General features: G+C 35.8%; 1 protein-coding gene across 1 annotated transcript in view; it reads left to right on the top strand.

Annotated features, from left to right (window-relative positions):
* The window catches only part of ttc3 (tetratricopeptide repeat domain 3), a 199,310-nt gene that overhangs the window by 158,325 nt on the left and 16,015 nt on the right, over window positions 1-24,970 (top strand). The window contains exons 33-41 of the mRNA XM_028800224.2: window positions 2,195-2,996; window positions 4,108-4,176; window positions 4,989-5,135; window positions 6,771-6,910; window positions 13,565-13,633; window positions 18,155-18,251; window positions 20,718-20,821; window positions 21,011-21,098; window positions 21,585-21,686. Coding sequence (XP_028656057.1) covers window positions 2,195-2,996; window positions 4,108-4,176; window positions 4,989-5,135; window positions 6,771-6,910; window positions 13,565-13,633; window positions 18,155-18,251; window positions 20,718-20,821; window positions 21,011-21,098; window positions 21,585-21,686 — 1,618 coding nt within the window. The remainder of the gene's footprint in view (window positions 1-2,194; window positions 2,997-4,107; window positions 4,177-4,988; window positions 5,136-6,770; window positions 6,911-13,564; window positions 13,634-18,154; window positions 18,252-20,717; window positions 20,822-21,010; window positions 21,099-21,584; window positions 21,687-24,970) is intronic.

Raw genomic sequence — 24,970 nt, 5'->3', positions numbered from 1 at the left:
GGTGAATTTGTAATAGAATTTTTTGGCCACAATGTATGGTACATTTAGAGAAAATAGGATGCGGAATTCTAAGGAAAGAAAACCTCTCGCAACTTAAGCATCAGTGCGGATTGATCATGCTTTGGGCTTATGTTGCAGCCAGTGGCACAGGGAACATGTCATTAGTAAATGGAAGAATGGATTCAAATAAATACCAGCAAATTCTGGAAGCTAACATCATATAATTTCTGAATAAGTTGAAGTTAAGAGGATGGGTCCTACAACAAAATAGTGATCAGAAACACACCTCAAAATCTACAATGGAATACCTCAAGAGGTGCAAGCTGATGATATTGCCATGGTCCTCCCAGTCCCCCGACGTAAACACCATTTAAAATCTTTGGATTGATTTCAAAAGAACAGTGCATACAAGGCGGCCCAAGAATCTTACAGAATTAGAAGCCTTTTGCATGGGCGATAAAAACCACAAGTAAGAATTGAAAGATTCTTAGCTGGTTACAAAAGGCATTTACAAGCTGTGACACTTGCCAAGTACTGACCATGTTGGGGGCCCACACTTTTGCTTCAGGCCCTTTACAATTTTAGGTGTTTTGTACCTATGAATGATGAAAATAAAAATGTAATTAATCTTGCTTAAAATATTAAAGAAATGTGTTATCTTGAACTTCATGCCTTTTGGTGATCAGTTCATCTTCTGCTCACTTAGCTGTTTACGGTAACAGACATTTTAAGCAAGGGTGACCAGACTTTTGCATGCCACTGTATGAAGACCATTTTTGAGGTACATGTCTTGCATTATCTTCAGCACACTGTCCAAAAGTGGAAGCCTTGTTCATTTTCATACGTTATCTGTTTTATGTAATTCTATCTAGTCCTCTTTCAGCATAGACAGTTTTAACTTCATAGAGTCTTGTGAAGTATTCTGCCATTTTGATGGTGCTGTATAGTCATTGTGGTGTGCTTGTAAGTGAGTTCATCTTTACAGTCTTGGCAGTCTTTTTATTTATTTATTTATCTATTTATTTATTTTTTAATCCCTGTTTTGGTGTGAAATGTTCCCAAGCCATTGACACTTTCTGCTGCTTTTTGCTGAGACCTTCATCCAGGTTTTCTTTGTTTTCTGCCATATTGCTGGTGACATGTGAGGTAAATTTTAAGTGAGGATTTTCTTTTAATTGGTTTAGTTAAGTAGCTTGTGGTCCTTCAGTTCTGATGCATAAATGGCCTAGGGTTCATTCAGTACTGGTTCTCTCCAAAAGTAAATTGTGTATACTGAATTTGCATGTACGTGACATTGTATTTTAGTACTGTCTCTTATGTCAAATAAGCAGTGTGTTGTACAGGATTAAGGCAGAATATGTTTTAATGCGGCACGGTGGCGCAGTGGGTAGCGCTGCTGCCTCGCAGTTGGGAGATCTGGGGACCTGGGTTCGATTCCCGGGTCCTCCCTGCGTGGAGTTTGCATGTTCTCCCCGTGTCTGCGTGGGTTTCCTCCGGGCGCTCCGGTTTCCTCCCACATTCCAAAGACATGCTGGTTAGGTGGATTGGCGATTCTAAATTGGCCCTAGTGTGTGCTTGGTGTGTGGGTGTGTTTGTGTGTGTCCTGTGGTGGGTTGGCACCCTGCCCAGGATTGTTTCCTGCCTTGTGCCCTGTGTTGGCTGGGATTGGCTCCAGCAGACCCCCGTGACCCTGTGTTCGGATTCAGCGGGTTGGAAAATGGATGGATGGATGGATGTTTTAATGCAGCAGAAAACACCCTTCATGTATTAGCCAGTGCCTCTGGTAGGCAGTGGTTTAGAATTTCATTTGCCCCCTTAATGTTTTCATTTGCCTTTTTTTCATTTCAGTCATGTGATAATATCATATAATATACAATGCAATGCCACATTACGTATTGGTAATATTTTGTTTCACAGAATTTTGCCTCATACCTATCAATTTAAGTTGATATTTATCTAAGAACACGAGGGAATTATAGAGCAAGTTATTTTGTTGTTTTTGTTTTTTACTTATTTTAGTTTAGTTTCTCTAAACTTAATTTTCTGTAATGTGTTTTTCAGTACTGTGTTTTTATTTTCCTGCTGTTGTCAAAAAATAACCTGATCAGTATAGTAATTTTTGGGTCACTGTTGTTATTACTTGGTGTTTAAAAGTAGTGATTCTTCTTTTTATAACTTATTTTATATCTTTCAGTTATTTTGCACAAATTTTGGAAGAGCATGGTCCATTGGAGACTGATAACTACTTGCTTGTGGGTCAGCTTGAAAACTTTCCAATTCAGGCGCAAGAAATGGTACAGCATGCTGGAGGACTGAAAGCTTTTCTTTTGGAATCTTTAAGATTTGTTTTAATGAACAATCTGATTGGACTAATGAAACATGCTGTTTCACTCCAAGATAAAACTATGGACATTGTAGAAGTAGCAGCATACTATGATAACATTTCTTTTGGTAGTTATAACTGTGAAAATGACAATTTTTGCCAAAACAGACCTTTACTAAACCCATCAGCGGATGAGTTTAAGCCTAGTTTTATTGAAGCAGATTATTCCCATCATTTCTCTGCTGCTCATACTACACCTTTTTCAGGTGAAGAGTACCTTTTAACCGATTCATTTTCTTCAGACATGTTTGTTCAAGAAACATTCCCATATACTGGATTAACATTTGATTCCACTCTAGACCTTCCCTCTCCCAGAGAACTGGAATCAGGTTTTTTTTTGGAGGACTCTAGTAACTTTTGTAATTCTACATTATGCACTAATTTTAGTGCCATTGTTAATATTTCTGATGATAGTAGCAGTGATTTTTCTAATTCAAAACATAACCAGATAAGATTTGAAGCTTCAAAAATACAAACAGAAATAGTAAGGAAGAAACAAAGAATGTCAAATATACTTATTAGGAGAAAAAACAAATCTATAAAGAATCTGAAGAAGAAGAAAAAGAAGAAGGAGGACTCCATAAAAACTTTACTACGTACAATTGGTACTCAAGTAAGTATTTTTTTATTTTTTATTTCCTCAAGCATAGACTTTGAATAAATTGCACTAAATTTCCAAATGACTAATTGTTTCATTTCAAATTTAGTTCATACCACTATAATATTTGGTTTATGTCGACTTGGTCTTGCTGTTCACTGTCATGGTTATCCTTATTTCTCAAAATTACACTGAAAATATGTACCATTGCAGAATTTAGAATTTTTTTTAACTGTATGTTTTCTTTGATATGTATAACCCATTTCTTTTTGTAAATGACTGCGTTTTTTATTTAACTTTGAGCAGTTCATTAGATGGGTCAAGGAATTTTGTGTGTATTTCTCTGGGTATTCTGGAAACATGAATGTTAAGTGCTATTTCTAAATATTTCATATATGAGAGAATGTGCCGTGTGATGGACTGTAGCCTGTCTGTCTTTGATTTCTACTTTATTCCTGTGGCTGTCAGAACTGCCTAAATTTGAATTAAGCATGTTGTATAGTGGATGACTAGGTAAATAGGTATCGTTTTTTCTACAATTAGCTCAATTGCAAAGTGTTTTGTGCAGTTAATCAAACATACACACATACTATGTTTTACTTTATCACTCTTCATTTCAAGTAAAGGCAAGAAACGCCATACTAGTAATACGTGGTGTGTGTTTTTTTTAAATAACACCTATACGCAGTATAATTAAAGGCACCATTTTGTATTGACAGCACCTGCAAAAATACAGTGTATTTAAGAATTAAAAAAAATACAATTTAATTGTGAGTCTAAAAAGTAAAAGCTTGCATTAGGACCAGTTAAAGCCTAATTTCCTTTTTTTATCTCAATTGAGCATTGCCTTAACCTTCCTTTCCTGGCTTTTACTTAGCATTTTGGTAGTATTGTCTAAAGAGAAGCAACAAATTAAAAAACATATCTATATACAGTAATTTGATATAGTTTTTTTTTTTTTTTTACCCCCTCATTAAGCTGCTTATTGTTTATGCAGTTGTTCAACAAGAGTTATATAAGCCTTTTGAAAAAGAGATACATAGCTTTAAAGAAATTTTGAAATAGTTTGTTTTTGACATAGTTTTATCTCCCACCATTACTTGTTGTTTTTCCTGTTTTATTTTAGGTTCATTATGACTTAAGAGAACACGTTGCTATTAATACTGATCCTTTTCAACCATTTGAAAGTCGGCAAGTAAGTAACAAGTAAAAGTAGAGCAAGAGAATAAAAACAAAATGGAATACACAACTTGATAATAAAAAAATTAGTGACAAATTGTCATAAATTTTTTTGCAAATTTCATGTTGGTCTGCATTCTACAGATTTCCGTAATCAAGATTTTCCTGCTACCCGAGAAATAAAAGCTGGTACTATCTCATTTAATATCATGAATATTAAAAAATACAGTATTGTTCATGGTGTACCAGTGTAGCTTGATGTGTTAATTTTATATTGTATACTGCATTACTACTGTAATGAGTGTCCTATGGTACTTTTTACATTTCAAACTTGCAATGATTTCCTCAGTAGCATCTATGTGACTGTTAGGCATTGAGTGTTATTTTAACTTGTTTTAAGAAATATTCTGGTAAGTGTAACACTGAAAAGGATTGGCTCATTCACATTACAAAGCTGTTGTGGCCAATCATGTGTATATTTCCATAATTTTTATTATATAATTGGGTTGATGTAAACATACCTATGATTCAATCGATAATATGGGAAAATCTATCTTGTAAGTTAAAGAATAATATTCCAGTGTGATTAGAGATAAAAACTACTTTATTAATGATCAATTTTTTTACCCATTTATTAAAAATAAAATGGGTCTATGAATCATGCTATGAGAAAATGTTTAATTGCTACAACTTGCATGTATTTATTGATACACAATTTCTTCATACCTTCAGTATTGGTTATTTATTGATTGACATTATAGAATGCTTGTAACAGTGGCAAAATATGAAAACTGTGAATATTTGTTTCTTCCCCCACCCCCTCCTAAGGGAGATATTATTCGTCATGAAAAGGAATATGGAGTGTTACAAGAACAACTTAAAGAGGCAGAAGAAAAATATGAACAGTTTCAGCAAAACACTCATGAAGTTACATCACTTGAGCAAGAGATAAGTGAAATTGATCAGAAAACAGAAGTATGTTCTGAATTTAAAAAAAAAAAAATTATTTAGTGGCCTAACATTTTTAGTAGCATACAAGTCTACACTGTACAATATATTTGTTTTAAATCAAATCTAATTTTTATCAAAATAAAGAAAAGTATATGAACTGCATTAAATACAGTCATGTTAAATAATAAGTACAACTTTTTTAATTGTGGTGTTTTACTTACTTGGACAAGAAAAAATAGAGTAAAATAGAGTGACAGTGTATTAAAAATTAAGTATACCACTTGATTTAGTACCCTGTTGATCTGTCTTCAGCAGGGTTTATCTTAGATCATAGTGGCAGAGTTTTGGCCCACCGCATTCAATGCAACTGCAGTGTAGTCAGGTTTGTGAGCATTTGTTTATGCTTGGCTCTTTTAAGATCCCATCATAAGATTGTGATGGGACTGAAGTCTGGTCTTCAACTTAACTTTTCTAAAACCTTAATTCTCTTCTTTTCTAGCCATTGAGTTTTAGTTTTGCTGGTATGCTTAGAGTCCTTATCCTAACTTGATCCAGTTTCAGCTAAACATTAGCTATAAGACCAGATGGGCTTGCTTTTCCCCCCCCCCGACATGTTTGGTATGATACACAATGTAGTGACACAATTGTGTTTGGTTGTCCTAAACATAGTGTTAATTATAATCAAATGTATGTTTTTATTATATAATAGTAATAATATTAACAGTACGCTACTCAAAATGATAAATAAAATGAAGACCCGGGATCAAACACGCAACCTTTTGATTATGAGGCAGCCGTTTTTACCTCCACACCAGCCAAGCAGACATGTTTAAGTTGTGTCAATTGATATTTGGCCTTTGGTTTTTACACATTGACAGCAACATGTAAATTGAATGATTTTTCTTTGGTTGTACTCTTGAATACAAGCACACTTGTTTTTTTATACTTTTTGTGAAAATTTTTATTTGATATTTGACCTTCAGTCTTCACACATTATACACTTTGTCAACATTTTGTCATTTATTACTATAACATGAAAAAAGGTTCTGTTTTAGTTATGTGTTCTACATTTCTTGCCTCGTATTTCCTGTTGTCCTAAATTTACCCAGATCATTGTAGACACAGAAAGCACATGAAATGTATGTATTCCAAATAACAATATTATTTACCCTATACAATCCCAGATCCCTCACACCCAGATAAACAGACATGAGCTCTGAGTATTTTGTGCCTGAATTGAGCTGTATCGGTGGGGGATGGGATAGCAGGCTGCTTTTGCTGATTGACACAATTGTAAAACAAAAACTCTGAAGAGGTGCAAAGGAATTTAAGGTGGCCTGGCACCTTTTTTTTTTTTTTTTTGTAGATGTGATGAGCTTCCTGCATTTGAATGTCTCCATCTTCTCAATTTACATTTACGTAAATATCTCAGACTCCACATAAGATGCATAAATACTCTTTTCTACATATATGATTGAAGCCATATATTTATTTCGCCATGTAAGAGGTCTTACAATAATTGCTTTACACTGTGCAAAGCTACGTAGTATATGGATACATTCAGTAGAAATAGCAGTATTATTAAAAGCTGGCAGTATAATACACGGATAAACTTAAGAATGTAAATTGGTTGCAGACATGGTTTTTGGTCTTTTACAGATTACAAGAAAAGAGTTAGAGCTTCTTAGACAAAAGTTAGAAAGTGATGTAAAGAAAACAAACCAAGAAAAGAAAGAAAGACAAGAAGCTCTGAAAGTCTTAAGAAATAAAATAAAATCTCAAAATGATGCCAATGAACTGTAAGTATATATATATATTTTTTTTTTAAGAATCTTAGATTTAAACAATCATTGCTAAAGACTGTATAAACGTAGAACTAAGTTAATGTTGAGCAACCCAGGAGTCATGAACATACTCTGTGTGTGGGTGTGTGTGTATGTGTGTGTGTGTGTGTGTGTGTGTGTGTGTGTGTGTGTGTGTGTATGTATGTATGTATGTATAAAGATAGATATATAAAAAAATTGAGCAGAAGATTAAATTGAAACTATCATAAGAGTGTTAGAAAGATCCGATGGAGCATTACCCCCAAGTTTAACACATTATATGTTTTATAGTGGGGTGGGGGTGGGGGCTATAGACAATTATTGGGTAATTATTTCATTATTTCATAGCTTCAGGAAACATTAAAAAGAACCTGGGAGAATAAGAATGTAAGAATAATATCCATAGAGGAGGAACACAGTGTTTGCGTCCTGTTAATGAGCTCATCTCCAAATGCAATTGATCTCATACCCACCACAGAAAATTCCAGTTCTTACTTTTGGATTAATGATTGCAGTCATTGTGCAGATTCTACATAACAGTTTTTGTATCAAAGGTCATCAGTGAAATTGAACACAGCTTAATCGATTTTCGAATCTTTGCTCTTTTTTGAAATTAAGCTCTGATCGTGAAGGGTGCTGTGTTAGTACTTGCACATAGTGCGGGCCAGTATGGTCATAATTCTATATCACTGTATTTTTCTAAATTATACCGGTTTCACGGTATTGGACGGCATTTTTTGTCCATGCATGAGTGATTGTTAACCACATTTTCCACTGCAGTTACTGGCTAACAATAACCTATTCCACTATCATGAGAATTGTACATTGTACAAAAAAACATTTTAATGTGCACACAAGTATTAATAATACAGGTTTGCATGTAAACATAAAGTGACAAAGTGATAGTTTTCAAAGGGGTGGCACTAATGAAGAGAAGGAATCAAATTGCATGACAGATGCAGTCAAAATATAGAGCCTTTTTATTGAACAAAGTTTGCAAACAACTTAAACTAAAATTTTGACAACATATTTTCAACCATCCAAAGAGGCATTTAGACTTAGTAAAATATCCAGAGGTGCTTGTCAAAAGTTGTATTGCTTTGAACATGTCTTAGAAAAGGAATAAATAGTAAATATTTTTTGTAAACCAACTACACTTTGTTAATGTTAACAGTCTTTGTCCACTGACACATTAAAGTGATTTTTTAAACAACTTTACCATCATTAAACTGCATAATGTTTAAACTGATAAATAATAACAATACAATAAATAATAGTGCAATTCCAGTACTAATACTATTACTTCCAAGACTTCAAAGCCCAGGTGCATTACACAGTATGCACCAAATCAAAATAAAATAAAATAAAACAAGAGCAACTTGGTGATGACGACATCTTTATCAACTGAACCATCGTTAAGGCAAGCTGCATTAATATCGACCTTACTTCAAGCTAAGCTATATACATAAATAATAAAACTGCAACTTGCATTTATAATGTTATTTGTGGTATAGCCCTTCGGAAGCATATTAGGGCCACGGTGAACAAAAAAAAAATACGGACACAATGAAGAAGAAAAAAAATATATGTGGAGATTAAAGTCGACATTTCCACTTTATTCTCAGTTTATTTTGTCATTAAAGTAGAATGTCGTGAACTAAACTTCATTCTAAAATCAATGTTTAATTACTAGATTTTCTCAAACCCAGTCATAAGTTAATGTAGCACATTAAATGCTTTGTGTTAAGTGTACCTCGACCCAGTTGTTAATCGCTGCGCACTTCTTAAACTGACTTCCTCTGCAATAAGAGGAGGCGCCGGCAGTGATCGCCGCACAAAATACATTCACTTCATGATATTCCTGCTCTCTGAAAATTTAGAATGCTAAGATAAATTTTCATGATGAAATGCATTAAAGCAGGTATTAAACATGCACGGTAGTGCTGCTTCCTTGCAGTAAGGGGTCCCCAGGTGTACGTTCAGTGTAGAGAACTTTATGGCAGGTGTGATGAGGCTCCAAAAAACTGGATGTATGAATGGGTATCGCACAGGTTTAACTTAAATATTGTGTAAATATTGGGTTTGTGATTTGGTGGTCGGAGACACGAACACAGAATTCAGTGGATGTTCTTCTGAGCGGGCTTTCTTTATTGTATGCGTGCTGTCTCTGTCTTACGTACCAAACCCACAGTTCCTATCTTTCCTATTTCTTTCTCCACATATCCAATCACCACACAATAAACGTCTTTGTGAAATTAAACCTAGTTATAAACTTAGACTTAGAGTGTTCAGAAATTTAAAAAAAATCTTTGTTATACATGTTTAATTATGCCATTCATTCAGGGTTGCGCCCATCCCAGCAAGTATTGTGTGCGAGGCAGGAGCAAATCCTGAACGTGGCACCAGCTCATCGCAGGGTGAATACGAGCAATACATTCACTACCAGGGTCAATATAGCCTAACAAAACCTCACATCTTACATGACTTTGAAAAAAACTGAAGCACGGCAAGTAAACACACCAGAAAAACATGCAAATTCAAGGCAGGGAACACCCGGGGCCCCATTGCGGCAATGCAGCAGTGCCCCCTCAACCCCACCGTGCCCCCACATGATTAATACATGCTTTAATGCATTTCATCATGAAAATGATATCAAGTATTTCTCTTACCTTTCTAAATGTTCAGGGAGCAGGAATATCATGAAATTAATGTATTCAGTGTGGTGATTGCTGCTGGCACCTCCTCTTGGTGCAAGAGGAAGCATTTAATGTGCTACATAACTTATGACGGGGTTTGAGAAAATCTAGTAAATTAAATATTCATTTTAAGATGAAGTTTAGTTTATGATGTTCTACTTTAATGACAAATTACAAGAATAAAGTCCATATGTCGACTTTAATCTCGACATAAACGGTGAGAATAAAGTAGAAATGTTGAGAATAAAGTCAATATGTCGACTTTATTCTCATCATAAGCGTCGAGATTAAAGTGGAAATGTCGAGAATAAATTCATCATGTTGTCACACTATTACACAGTACCCAGGTACATTACACAGTATTGGGGAAAAAAAAAAAATGAAACAAGTACAACTTGGCTTGCAGTATTATCCAGTAGTATAGAAACAGTATTCACACATTTGAACATAATGGTCCGCATCGTACCTTTTAAAACCAAAGTATCAACAGACACGACTCCTTTTTTTGGCAAAAGTTCTTCTGTGTCATCATGTTCAACTTTATTATCTGCTCCAGTTTCAGAATGTTCTCTGTCCATTTTCACCATTCAATACCTCCACTAACGCATGTACTCCGTTGCATTCGTGTTTAGAGGTGCAGCAGTGAAAAAGGTCTCCCCCTTAAACAGTTTCCCGCTGCGCCACGTTCTGAACGTTGTTTAGGCTATTTAAACCAGTGTTGCGGTATGAGAAAAATCCATATCATAACAAAAGTAAAAAACGGTTTTTGGTATGAACCGGTATACAGCCCAGCACTACTTGCACCTAATGTGGACAGTAGAGAATTTAAGCAGAATCTATACCATTTGTTTCCAACATGAGCACTCATAAAATGTTAATGGCTGGATCTTTTTAAATGTGTTTTAAATTCAGACTTGGATAGGTCCTCCACTATAGCAACTATAATATACAGTGATCCCTCGCTATATCGCGCTTCGCCTTTCGCGGCTTCACTCTATTGCGGATTTTATATGTAAGCATATTTAAATATATATCGCAGATTTTTGCTGGTTCGCGGATTTCTGCGGACAATGGGTCTTTTAAATTTCTGGTACATGCTTCCTCAGTTTGGTTTGCCCAGTTGATTTCATACAAGGGGACGCTATTGGCAGATGGCTGAGAAGCTACCCAACTTACTTTTCTCTTTCTCTCTTGCGCTTTCTCTGATCCTGACGTAGGGGGTGTGAGCAGGGGGGCTGTTCGCACACCTAGACGATACCAACGCTAGTCTAAAAATGCTGAAAGATTATCTTCACGTTGCTACCTTCTGTGCAGGCGCTTAGTGAAGCGACATGCTGCACGGTGCTTCGCATACTTAAAAGCTCGAAGGGGCACGTATTGATTTTTTGCATGTTTGTTTTTCTCTGTCTCTCTCTATCTCTCTCTCTCTCTCTCCCTCCCTGCTCCTGACGGAGGGGGTGTGAGCTGCCGCCTTCAACAGCTTTGTGCCGCGGTGCTTCGCATACTTAAAAGCCAAACAGCCCTATTGATTTGTTTGCTCTCCTCTGTCTTTATGACAGTCTCTGCTCCTGACGGGCACTCCTTTGAAGAGGGAAGATATGTTTGCATTCTTTTAATTGTGAGACAGAACTGTCATCTCTGTCTTTTCATGGAGCACAGTTTAAACTATTGAAAAAGAGACAAATGTTTGTTTTGCAGTGTTTGAATAACGTTCCTGTCTCTCTACAACCTCCTGTGTTTCCTGCGCAAATCTGTGACCCAAGCATGACAATATAAAAAATAACCATATAAAATATGGTTTCTACTTCGCAGATTTTCTTATTTCGCGGGTGGCTCTGGAACGCAACCCCCGCGATGGAGGAGGGATTACTGTATAAAGCTGCAAAGACAATTTATTACATATCACAATCTGTTAAACTCATTACTATTTTTCTAATTGGAGACTAGGGAAGAGTTGGAACTGATTACAGAGATGTCGGGAATAGATTGTGCAACCTTCACATCTCCTAATGAGGTGCTTTTTATGAAAAGACTGGCTTTACAATCAGAATTGAATCTCTTGGCAACAAGAGAAACTGAACAATTTGTTTTTAAATTGCAATTTTATTATTATGAACACAGAATGGTGGTAAAGGTTTAGCTCAACAAATCTATAAGTAAGAAGATTGCAAAGCAATACAATGGAACTGAAAGTAAAATCAAGGAGCCTAAAAAGATAACTAAACACATTTAAGGAGTACTATAAGTCCTTTTATTCCTCTCAGTGTTAAGAAGATTAGGCAAAAGCTAAGGAGTTTTTTAATGAAATACAATTACATGAGCTATCTATCTATCTATCTATCTATCTATCTATCTATCTATCTATCTATCTATCTATCTATCTATCTATCTATCTATCTATCTATCTATCTATCTATCTATCTATCTATATTGCAGAAGAACTTGATAAACCTCTGGCACTTTCAGAATTCCATAATGCCATAACCCCACTCCAAAGTCGGAAAGCTACAGGCTCCAGTGGTTACCCAGGAGTTTTATAAAAATGTTTTCAGCTAAGTTAGCTCTTATTATTATTGTTAATAACAGTGTTAATAGAAGCAGAGAAAGTAAAACATTACACCAAACATTAATTAATGTTTTTCCAAAGAAAAATAAAAACTTGATACAATGTGCATTATATAGACTAATTTCACTCCTGAATAACAATGTTAACATACTAGCAAAAGTCTTAGCTAGAAGGACTGAGAATGTGCCTCTATAATATCACAAGACCAAACTGGATACAGTTGAACCTCGGGTCACGACCGTAATTCATTCCAAAGCTCTGGTTGCAACCCGATTTGGTCATGACCCGAAGTAATTTCCCCCACAGAATTGTATGTAAATACAATTAATTCGTTCCGGATTGTACAAGCTGAATGTAAATGTTTTTTTAAAGATTTTTGTGCTGAGGTTCCACTGTATATTAAAAGCGGCTCCCAACACTCAACCTTTGGCTCCTGTTTAATGTACCCACCCACAAAATCTGACTCACCAGAATCTTGTTTTTTTGTGTGTGGGTATTGCTTTTTCTGGATTTATTTTGAAGTTAATTCTTTTGTCCCTTATGTTATTATTATTGGTTTGATTGAGTAGTATGTATGGCTGTCAAATTAGCTAATAAAGTAGGTTTGAATATTCCAGTAAAAAAAAAAAAAGTAAATATTGAAATATATTCAAGCATATGTTAATGATTCTGGATGTTTCATGTACATTTGCATGTGCTTTCTTTTTTATACTTTAGTATTATGGTAACAACTGCGGTGGCAGCAACAGCAAAGAAAATTCCTAGCGGTAACTTGGGCAACTGTTACTTCAATATAAGAAGTATCACAATCCCTAGCATCTGTACCTCTGTATTTCTTTCAGTCTGGTGCTGACGACTAGATGTGCACATCTTTCTTGGGATAGCAAGCCATAAAAGCAATTACGAAAAGGAGATAAAGGACTTAATGAGCCACACGTGCTGGCACCACTCTTTGGTGAAGCACTTGTGACAGTTTTGCATGGGTGATGTTTGTAGCACTCAGAAGATTTCCTGCACTACAAACATATGTTATTTGGTAGGCAGAAACCTAGTTTCTTAATAATCCACGTTTACATGCGCAAGTAATCTTCTGGAGTTCTCCTTTCACAAAACGCTATGACATCATTAAACTGTTCAAAAAAATGTGTTTAAACAACATCATTGGATAAGAATAATTTGAAAGTAAGCATGATGCCTGTGATGATTTTGTTGTGTTTTATAAATATGTTCAGTCAGTGAGCCCTGCAAAGGATTCAGTATGTGTGCTTTTTGCCTTACACCCAGTGCTGCTGGAATAAATAATACAAGTATTTTCACTTCAATAACATAGGTATTGTGTGTGGTTACTTTTTATTTTTTCTTGCACAGGTGTTCAAAAAATATTGAAGAAAGCAAGAATGAATATCAGACACTCCTTGCACAGTTTATTGACTTAAGGTATTTTCTTGCTGTCTCAAAGTAAAATGTTTGCTAATATTTTTGGCTTTTACAATATAATCTTACCTGGTTAGGTTTCTTCTAGTGTTGCATTTAATCAAGAACATATGCCATACGTTACTAAACTATATTTTTTAAAGGGAAATAAAATTTAATTAGCACACAGCTGTGTAAAATTCTTGTACTTTACATTTCTGTGTAGCCCTGATTATATGGTTCTGGTGAGAGCCATGGTCGGAGAATAAAACTAGAGAGAAAATATACATCAACAGAAAATTTTATATATGTTTATATAACCTAATAACTGGTGATGTTAAGAGGAGAAACAGGAATAAACAAAAGAAGGATGATATTTGTAGTGGCGCTTAAATAATATGGAATACACTTTTAAATAGAGAGGGTGTACAGATTGACTTTCTGTGTATTTCATAAAACAGACTGAAGCAAGCAAAGGCATTGTAAAGATCCTCAGCAGCATATTATTAGTGAACTTAAAATACAGGGAGAATTCTAAGTATACAAATGTGTATTTGGACTCAAAACACACAAGCAGAATTCATTTATACAGATTGTCCAAAGTATCCAAACCTAATAAGGTCATTTGGAGATTTCTTATGTTAAATGAAAGCTGCACCTAAAAATTGTATTTTTGTATCTGCTAATTTCTCAGCTTTGTATTGAAGGCTAAGAAAAACTTGACTCCTATTTTCTTTGGAAAACTGAGATAACAAAATTCCTGATACAATGGGATTCAATAGAGACCAAACCTGAAAGAACACAAACAATATCAAAACTTCCCAAAAAACTGGTGTTGCGTAATCCAAATACCGTATAAAGTATCTAGTGAACTGCTTACAATGTCCCAGGGACACATTTTGGCTAAAATAATCTTGAATAAACCACTTCTGGAAAGTGCTCTTTTGTACAACTTTTGGATTAAGACTTTCCCTGTCTGGTGGGGCCTTCAGGTCTGGCCCGTGGGTGGTCTGTCCTTCTGAATCAGTTTGTCACCAAGTGATCATCAGCTGACAACTCAGCACCTCCCTTTACCTACATGTCAATAACATACAGTGCATCCGGAAAGTATTCACAGCGCATCACTTTTTCCACATTTTGTTATGTTACAGCCTTATTCCAAAATGGATTAAATTCATTTTTTTCCTCAGAATTCTGCACACAACACCCATAATGACAACGTGAAAAAAGTTTACTTGAGGTTTTTGCAAATTTATTAAAAATAAAAAAACTGAGAAATCACATGTACATAAGTATTCACAGCCTTTGCTCAATACTTTGTCGATGCACCTTTGGCAGCAATTACAGCCTCGAGTCTTTTTGAATTTGATGCCACAAGCTTGGCACACCTATCCTTGGCCAGTTTCGCTCATTCCTCTTTGCAGCACCTCTCAAGCTCCATCAGGTTGGATGGGAAGCGCCGGTGCACAGCCATTTTAAGATCTCTCCAGAGATGTTCAATCGGATTCAAGTCTGGGCTCTGGCTGGGCCACTCAAGGACATTCACAGAGTTGTCCTGAAGCCACTCCTTTGATATCTTGGCTGTGTACTTAGGGTCGTTGTCCTGCTGAAAGATGAACCGTCGCCCCAGTCTGAGCTCAAGAGTGCTCTGGAGCAGGTTTTCATCCAGGATGTCTCTGTACATTGCTGTAGTCATCTTTCCCTTTATCCTGACTAGTCTCCCAGTTTCTGCTGCTGAAAAACATCCCCACAGTATGATGCTGCCACCAGCATGCTTCACTGTAGGGATGGTGCCAGGTTTCCTCCAAACGTGACGCTTGGCATTCACACCAAAGAGTTCAATCTTTGTCTTATCAGACCAGAGAATTTCCTTTCTCATGGTCTGAGAGTCCTTCAGGTGCCTTTTGGTAAACTCCAGGCGGGCTGCCATGTGCCTTTTACTAAGGAGTGGCTTCTGTCTGGCCACTCTACCATACAGGCCTGATTGGTGGATTGCTGCAGAGATGGTTGTCCTTCTGGAAGGTTCTCCTCTCTCCGCAAAGGACCTCTGGAGCTCTGACAGAGTGACCATCGGGTTCTTGGTCACCTCCCTGACCAAGGCCTTCTCCCCCGATCGCTCAGTTTAGATGGCCGGCCAGCTCTAGGAAGAGTCCTGGTGGTTTCGAACTTCTTCCACTTACGGATGATGGAGGCCACTGTGCTCATTGGGACCTTCAAAGCAGCAGAAATTTTTCTGTAACCTTCCCCAGATTTATGCCTCGAGTCAATCCTGTCTCGAAGGTCTACAGACAATTCCTTTGACTTCATGCTTGGTTTGTGCTCTGACATGAACTGTCAGCTGTGGGACCTTATATAGACAGGTGTGTGCCTTTCCAAATCATGTCCAATCAACTGAATTTACCACAGGTGGACTCCAATTAAGCTGCAGAAACATCTCAAGGATGATCAGGGGAAACAGGATGCACCTGAGCTCAATTTCGAGCTTCATGGCAAAGGCTGTGAATACTTATGTACATGTGCTTTCTCAATTTTTTTATTTTTAATAAATTTGCAAAAATCCCAAGTAAACTTTTTTCACATTGTCATTATGGGGTGTTGTATGTAGAATTCTGAGGAAAAAAATGAATTTAATCCATTTTGGAATAAGGCTGTAACATAACAAAATATGGAAAAAGTGATGCGCTGTGAATACTTTCCGGATGCACTGTACAACCTTGGATTAGATTGCATGTTGGTTGGTTAATCCTTTGGCCCTAGGTAATTTGTTACCAGGTACAGATATCAGTAATCTTGTATTTGAACATAGTGCCAATTATGAACAATCCATGTCTAGCACAGAAATCGATTAACAATTCTTAATTCAAGGCAGCCTGCTCCTTTGATCACACCCTTCCAAGTTTTTCTGCCATTCTTCATGTGAGCATTTAAGCCTCCTAGCAGAACTGTCAAGTCAATAGATAGTATCCTTTCAAGAAGGAATGTTCCAATGTTTTTTAGGGCAGAAACTAGTCACCAATTTCATATTACTAGAATTGGCCAATTTCAATACCAATTTGTTTTCTCTGTCTTGTCCTAATTTATTTATATGTCTTTAATACTAAGCTCTTTCATAACCAGCCTTATTGAAGGCCTTACGTTTTATATTAAATTTGAATGTTTGCAATTAAACTGCAAACCACTGGTGTTACCTGTTCATTTTTTTTAACAGATTGAAATTCTGTAGGCATATTTTTAAGAGACCATACAAATGCTAAAATAAATAAAATTCCTTTAAACTAATAAAACATGTACACAACATATGTATCCATAATACACATGCCATAAAAGAAAATAAAATGCTTGTCATAATTACAAGCAGCAATTATAATAATGTTCATAAGGTACAGTATATATCAAAAGGTACATGGCTGATATGCTTAACAAGTTTACGTGTCAAATTGACACAGACATACCTATTTTTCCTTCCACTCCAAGTTCAGCTGGACAACATATGTCTGCCAGTATTCCTTCCTTCACTTTCTCCTAAAGTTTGACCATCTTCTGTCTGATTACAGGAAGTTCCGGCAGCAAAATATTTCCATTTTTTTCAAGTACCATAATACTTCATGTAAAGTGCTCTTCTACTAAATTACCCTAAAGTTTAGAAAAGCAGATTCTGCATTTTTTTTGAGATGGGCTATTTTACTAATTACCAATAAAGTCGTTTTGGGTAAAAAGTGAAATTGATATAATCATCACTACTTTCAAAGACTTAATCTAGTCCCTCTAAAAAGCCTGAATAGTTGTTCAGTGCATGCACACAGTGAAAATTTCTTCAATGCAACTGAAAGCTACAATGAGTCAACATCCCTCTTGAAGAAATTCTCACCGCACAACAAGTGGGGACTTGTGGATATTCCCACACCTGCTCGGAGCTTTTCCCATAGGGCAGCTCCAGTGTAGGATAGACAGAGAGGGAGAAACCACCCTTGATTGTGAAGTTTGGTTCCAGTGCCAATACTCTGCATTGAGGCAAATCTAACTATATGTCATCAGTATTTTCTCCCTGCTTCTTTACTGTTGGGATGAGAATTATAACTTCTCTAAGAGCCAGTGTCTATTGCCAAAGTGTAGTATGCCTGCATCTGCCCCACTCTTGCCAGTCACCCAACTTATATTGCACCTGACCCTCTCCTTTCTCCTTATATATGTTGAGCTGCTCACTTCTATCTGCCATCACGTACTTGCCAATGAACACACAGTAAAGAATTGTGGTTCTGGAAGTGAGTTCCAGCATGCCTATTCCAGGTGATATTCTCTTAAATTATTTAGTTACAACATTCATGAGGAACAGTAATATTCTTTGCCTGGCCCCTGTCCTAAAACCAGTTTGCTGTGAGTAATCGGGACAGGAGCACATGTTTCCAGACATTATAGCCCTAAGGATCTCTGAGTTACACAAGCCCCCACCATATTAATGAGAACATGTTTAAAGTAAGATGACATACAAATGTTTTCTTTTTGTAGACTTGACTTTTTCAAAAGGTTATTTTTCTATGTAAACAGCAATCAGTCAGCATCTGAGAGGATGAAGCTTGAAGAACAAATTAAAAAGCATGAAAATATCTGTGCCGAAGTGATTAAAAGAGCTGTTTCTGCTGAGGTACACTTTTTGTTTTCAGTTTTGAAACAGAGAATTGAAGTGCAATATTAAAAAATATAGTAACATTAAAATATACTTACTGAAAAAGGTAAAAAAAAAAAAGTTCACTTGCCTCATATAGAATTATAGGAATGAGATAATGAAACATTTTTTGCCAAATAACATTATTGTCTTACAGATCTTGTAAATCACAGTAGATGAATACATCAACCAAATGTACAATAATAATAATTTAATTTAATTAGAACGTATTGGGCAGCTGTATTTTATTTTAAAGCAGAATATAACAGTGAAATTTCTTTTACAGTGGATACTGTTAATATTTTGTAAATCATTCATATCTGGTTCCTTTCTGTTTCCTTGAATTAGTTAAAATGCCATTTATTCATTTTTACTGAAGGAAACCAACTGTAGATTATGACAAACTAGAAACTTCAGTTCCAAAAAAGTTGAGAGTAAGTAAAATGCCTAAAATAAAATAAGAGAGTGATCATTCCTCTTTGAACTATAAATTATTAACAATAAGATGAAATTATGTTTTCTCATGGCAGCTTTTTGTAAATACACACTTATAATAAACTTCAACCATGCAACACAATACAAACAAGTTGGGATGAGAAAGTGTAAGAAAATTCCTGAACAGGTGACACTAATATGCTTCGGTAAAATGGAGCAACCATGAAAGGTTCAGTCATTCACAATAAAAAATGGCCAAAGGCTGAGTATTTTGTGAAATTCTGCATGACCAAGTGCTCCAGCAGTTAAAGAACAGCATTTCTCAATGCAGAATTGCTTGGAATTTATGGACTTAACCTTTTACCTTTTACAATGTATATTATTATTAAATGATAAGGGGGTACAGAGAAATTTCCATTCATAAGGGGCAAATTCAAAACATTGATAGTGAATAACCTTGATTGTCAATCCTTCATATGCCACTGCTTTAAAACCAACATGCTTCTGTGATGAATAAAATCATGTGGGAAAACTGCTATCAATAAATATCTTTTGTCACTACATCCACAAATGCAAGGTAAGAATGTGCTGCGGACAGTGGAAACCATATGTTGTTAGCATTCAGAAATGCCACCTACTGCTCTGGGTTGAGTTCCTCTGAAATTAATTGATGCAGTGGAAATGTGTGGTGTGGTCTGATGAGTCACCTTTTCAAGTCATTTTTGAAAATAATGAATGTCTTGTTCCCCAAAGGACAAACTTTCGTTATTGTTAATAGTGTATAATCCAAAGTCTACGTCTGTCATCGTATGAAGTTGTGTTTGTGCCCATATCAGGGGTACATCTGTCAAGGCACCATTAACGCTGAATACTTAGCATTTTGGAACAATACGTGCAGCCGTGAACACTTCATCTTTTTTGGGGACATCCTTGCTTATTTAAGTAAGGCTACAAATTCATCATGTTTTATATTAAGGCAACTTCGGAGGGAGTGTGGGTGCTAGATTGGCAAGCTTACAGTCCAGATCACTCTTCTATTGAAAACCTGTGGCGCTTTTTTAAGTGCAAATTACAACAACTAAGACCTTGGATCTTTGAGCAGCTGAAGACTTGCATCAAGGAAATAGAAGAAAAAAAATTCTGCTTTTAAAATTAGAAAAATTGGTGTCCTCAGTTTGTGAATGATTAGTATGTATTATTAAAAAGGAAATGAGGTGTAAGATTGTGGTAAACACATCTGTTCTATCTTTTTTTTGGAACATGCTGCACTCATCAAATTTTGAATGAAAGTGTGTTAAAAAAAAAAAAAAAAAAGATAAAATTGATATTAAAAATAATTCTTTACCTTGTCTTGTTACTGTTCTTAATTTAATGCAGGACAAACTGCTTTTAAAAATGACTATTTTATGTTGTTTACATTTTACATACTACTCTACCACTTTTGAAAATTACATGATTACTAAAATGGAATACATCCCTATATAAAAAAAGTACCAACTCCATTAGCTCTGTTTACCACTTAAACTATGTTTTGCAAGACAACTATAACCTATGGAAACCAGGTTATTACTTAGCAATCAAGCTGACTGTACTGGGATACATAGTGTGTTTGTACATTGCTTACAAAAAGCATTCACCACCTTGGAAGTTTTTAGCTTGTATTGTTATACCACTTTGAATTGCAGTTTTTTTAATTTGGCCTTTTTGACATTGATCAACAGAAAAAAACTGTCAGTGATTTGCGAAGTGGCTTAAATTAATTGCATATATTAATCACAAAATTTATTGTATAAGAATTCACATCTAAATCATCAGTGGTACAGCTTTTTGTAGGCACTGTTGGTTTCAAGCTACAAAGATCTGGCTTAGAATTCTTTACTGCTAGGGTTACAGTAATGAGCAATTTTGTTTTCAATAGCAAATTTTCACCATCTAGAAATAATTTTTATTTAACTATTGTAAGAATTATAATAGCCTTATCCTTAGAACTATACTATTCACTTGCTTTAGGTCAATTTACTGGAGTATCAGCGTACAGGAAGACTTTATACTCTTTATAAAGCAGCATCAGAAGGACAAGAAAATCTCAGAAAACTTAAACTTGTTGCAGCAGAGTAAGTTGTTTATCTGTTGTTGTTGCACCAGAGTAAAGAAGTTATGCCTAATAAATATCCTGTTTTATATTAAGTATATATCCTGAATCATTTTAAAAATAGGTTACTTAAGTTAAACCTATTGCTTTATGAATCTTTCCTTCTTCTGATGAATTTGCACTATTATTGCTAATTCCTTATATTTTACAGGGTCGCCTCTCCATCTGTATTCCATTATGCCATAGAAACATGGCAAACATATGTGTCATCGATTGAAAGTAAAATACGGTTTGTAGAAGTGAGTTGTTACTGTTTAAGTTCTGTTCATAATATTTTATATAGTTGGCTTTTGTGAATTTCCCCTTGGGATTAATAAAGTATCTATCTATCTTAATAGATCACATAATGATGTAGAGGTAATAGCTATCTGCTTCACCCATTATGATGTCTAACTTAAATTACTGCAATATTATATCCTATTTGCAGGGTTCCATTAGTTTAAAATGTCTAAGTCTTATTTCACAGGTGTACTGTAATTAGCAGCACCTTTACAATGATCATGTAGTTCCTTTAAAATACACTCAGGCAGGACTAAATTTAAGAGTCTAAGAAAATTACTTCTTGAAAAGTAAATAAACTATATATGTTAAACTTTTATTGAGTAAGCCTGGCTTAATCTAATTAAAAAGAGGAATTATGAAGCTCAATATGCATTATATATACATCCCACTCCTCAAATGGTGAAATGTAAATTTCCATATAATAATTTTGTTTATTTTGGTAGTCTCAATATAGTGATCATATCTTGAAAATAAGAAATGGTGAAAAATTAAGAAATCTCAGAATAATATCTGTTCCTAGTCCATCTTCTGCACCTGATTTTCCAGTAAGTATAATTTTATTATTTTTTAAAAATTTGTGAACCCTCATTAAAAAAAAAAAACACTTTACAATTAAAAATTGCTTTAAACTTTTCCAAATTTTGGTGGACTTCAGATTATACAGGTATTTTTACACCTTCTTCTAGTGTCCATTGTATTACTCTTGTACATCTTCAAGAAGAACATTTTTAAGACATGCATTTGTCTGCAGGTGTCCTAAAATATTTTTCTTGTACAATTATGCAGACCTTTGTACTTGAAGGTTGCTCTAACAAATAATATTATTAACTTATCAGCCCCTTATGAGGCCACTAAAAGGCCCATAAGCCAGAGTTGTGCCTTCCCCTGCTCATCCTAGGCAGCTTGACCCCAAGCTCTACTACCAGATTTCAGTCTGTTGGGCCCTAAAAATGGTAAAAGGGCTTTTAACAGTCAAAAAAAAAGTTAATGTATTTTCTACTGTACATTTAAACATTTAAATGCCTCTAAAGGGAAAGAAAAATCCTAAAACAAACTTTGTGGACTTTTTTCACAACCCAGAGTATCTTTATAAAAATACATTTGCAAAATAAAACCAAACTGTCAAACAGTTGGGCTAAAACAAACAAACAAACCCTGTCTCTAATCTGGTAATCATAAACTGAAGACAGAAGAAAATATCTAGAAAAAATCCAGAAACCAGAAAGTCGGTACTTCTGAAATTGCTCAATCTAAACAGCAGTCAATGAACCAGTTAAAGGACCTGCTGTCCAGCCTCAAATATGTTTGGTCCTTCAGCAGAGACATCAGGGTGGTCTATCTTCTTGGGGTTCTAACTGCAAAACATTAGGACAAAATAGGAGAGCAACACACAATACACAGAAACTAAATAATAAACAAACAGAACCTGTTTATCTTCAGCTAGCACTGAGCAACCTGTAAACAGTAAACATTGCAATTGAGATTTCTAAAGTTTTCCAGGAGATACAGTGCATCCGGAAAGTATTCACAGTGCATCACCTTTTCCACATTTTATGTTACAGCCTTATTCCAAAATGGATTAAATTCATTTTTTTTCTTCAGAATTCTACACACAACACCCCATAATGGCAACGTGAAAAAAGTTTACTTGAGGTTTTTACAAATTTATTAAAAATAAAAAAACTGAGAAATCACATGTACATAAGTATTCACAGCCTTTGCTCAATACTTTGTTGATGCACCTTTGGCAGCAATTACAGCCTCAAGTCTTTTTGAATATGATGCCACAAGCTTGGCACACCTATCCTTGGCCAGTTTCGCCCATTCCTCTTTGCAGCACCTCTCAAGCTCCATCAGGTTGGATGGGAAGCGTCTGTGCACAGCCATTTAAGATCTCTCCAGAGATGTTCAATCGGATTCAAGTCTGAGCTCTGGCTGGGCCACTCAAGGACATTCACAGAGTTGTCCTGAAGCCACTCCTTTGATATCTAGGCTGTGTGCTTAGTGTCGTTGTCCTGCTGAAAGATGAACCGTCGCCCCAGTCTGAGGTCAAGAGCGCTCTGGAGCAGGTTTTCATCCAGGATGTCTCTGTACATTGCGCAGTCATCTTTCCCTTTATCCTGACTAGTCTCCCAGTTCCTGCCACTGAAAAACATCCCCACAGCATGATGCTGCCACCACCATGCTTCACTGTAGGGATGGTGCAGGTTTCCCCCAAATGTGATGCCTGGCATTCACACCAAAGAGTTCAATCTTTGTCTCATCAGACCAGAGAATTTTGTTTCTCATGGTCTGAGAGTCCTTCAGGTGCCTTTTTGGCAAACTCCAGGCGGGCTGCCATGTGCCCTTTTACTAAGGAGTGGCTTCCGTCTGGCCACTCTAACATACAGACCTGATTGGTGGATTGCTGCAGAGATGGTTGTCCTCTTGGAAGGTTCTCCTCTCTCCACAGAGGGACCTCTGGAGCTCTGACAGAGTGACCATCGGGTTCTTGGTCACCTCCCTGACTAAGGCTCTTCTCCCCCGATCGCTCAGTTTAAATGGCCGGCCAGCTCTAGGAAAAGTCCTGGTGGTTTCGAACTTCTTCCACTTACGGATGATGGAGGCCACTGTGCTCATTGGGACCTTCAAAGCAGCAGAATTTTTCTGTAACCTTCCCCAGATTTGTGCCTCGAGACAATCCTGTCTCGGAGTCTACAGACAATTCCTTTGACTTCTTGCTTGGTTTGTGCTCTGACATGAACTGTCAACTGTGGGACCTTATATAGACAGGTGTGTGCCTTTCCAAATCCTGTCCAATCAACTGAATTTACCACAGGTGGACTCCAATTAAGCTGCAGAAACATCTCAAGGATGATCAGGGGAATCAGGATGCACCTGAGCTCAATTTTGAGCTTCATGGCAAAGACTGTGAATACTTATGTACATGTGCTTTCTCAATTTTTTTATTTTTAATAAATTTGCAAAAACCTCAAGTAAACTTTTTTCACGTTGTCATTATGGGGTGTTGTGTGTAGAATTCTGAGGAAAAAAATTAATTTAATCCATTTTGGAATAAGGCTGTAACATAAAAAAATGCGGAAAAAGTGATGCGCTGTGAATACTTTCCGGATGCACTGTATAACTCTGCTTTGTCAAAATCCATGTAATCTTTTGGATTTTTTGACATGACTTGAAAAGGATAGGCCATTAGATTGAACTGGAGTAATCTTACAAGAAATGGGAAAAAAAAAAATTTCACATGAATCTGAAACCGAAAGGGACTCTGAGAATCATAAAGTGACACGTCACTCACACATGTACAGTGTGTTGTTCATATTATTATTATTATTATTATTATTGTGTCATTATTATACTTTGTACATTTCTGACATTGAACCTTGAGTATTTTACATGTTTTACAGTAGAAAGATTAGATTTAATAAAAATGTCATTTTTCAAGGCAAACAATGGAACACCTTTTTTTTTTTTTATTATAACATCTTGGATACTTTTTTTTTTTTTTTTTTTACACTCTTGAAATTCAGTGAGTGGGAATATTGTCATGAACCAGAAAGTAAATTATCAACAGCTTTCTGCTCTTATTTTCCGTCATAAATGTCGGAGCATAATATTGACTGGGTATGGGAGCTGTTTAAAGATTATTATCAATACCCTCAACATCCAGTGACAGCAAAGTCATGTACTCATTTTTTATGGTATAGTTAGAATCACCATACTTAGTATTAGCTGTTGTTTAGACCCAAAGATAGTGATATATTCCAAGTTTTATCACCAATTATCAAATGCTTCTGAATGAATAAACTTGGAGTTAATCTTGGAACATTGG

Source organism: Erpetoichthys calabaricus, chromosome 4 (assembly GCF_900747795.2).
Source record: "Erpetoichthys calabaricus chromosome 4, fErpCal1.3, whole genome shotgun sequence".
In the NCBI taxonomy this organism is placed as follows: Eukaryota; Metazoa; Chordata; class Cladistia; order Polypteriformes; family Polypteridae; genus Erpetoichthys; species Erpetoichthys calabaricus.
This window is presented reverse-complemented; position numbering and strand designations above follow the sequence as displayed.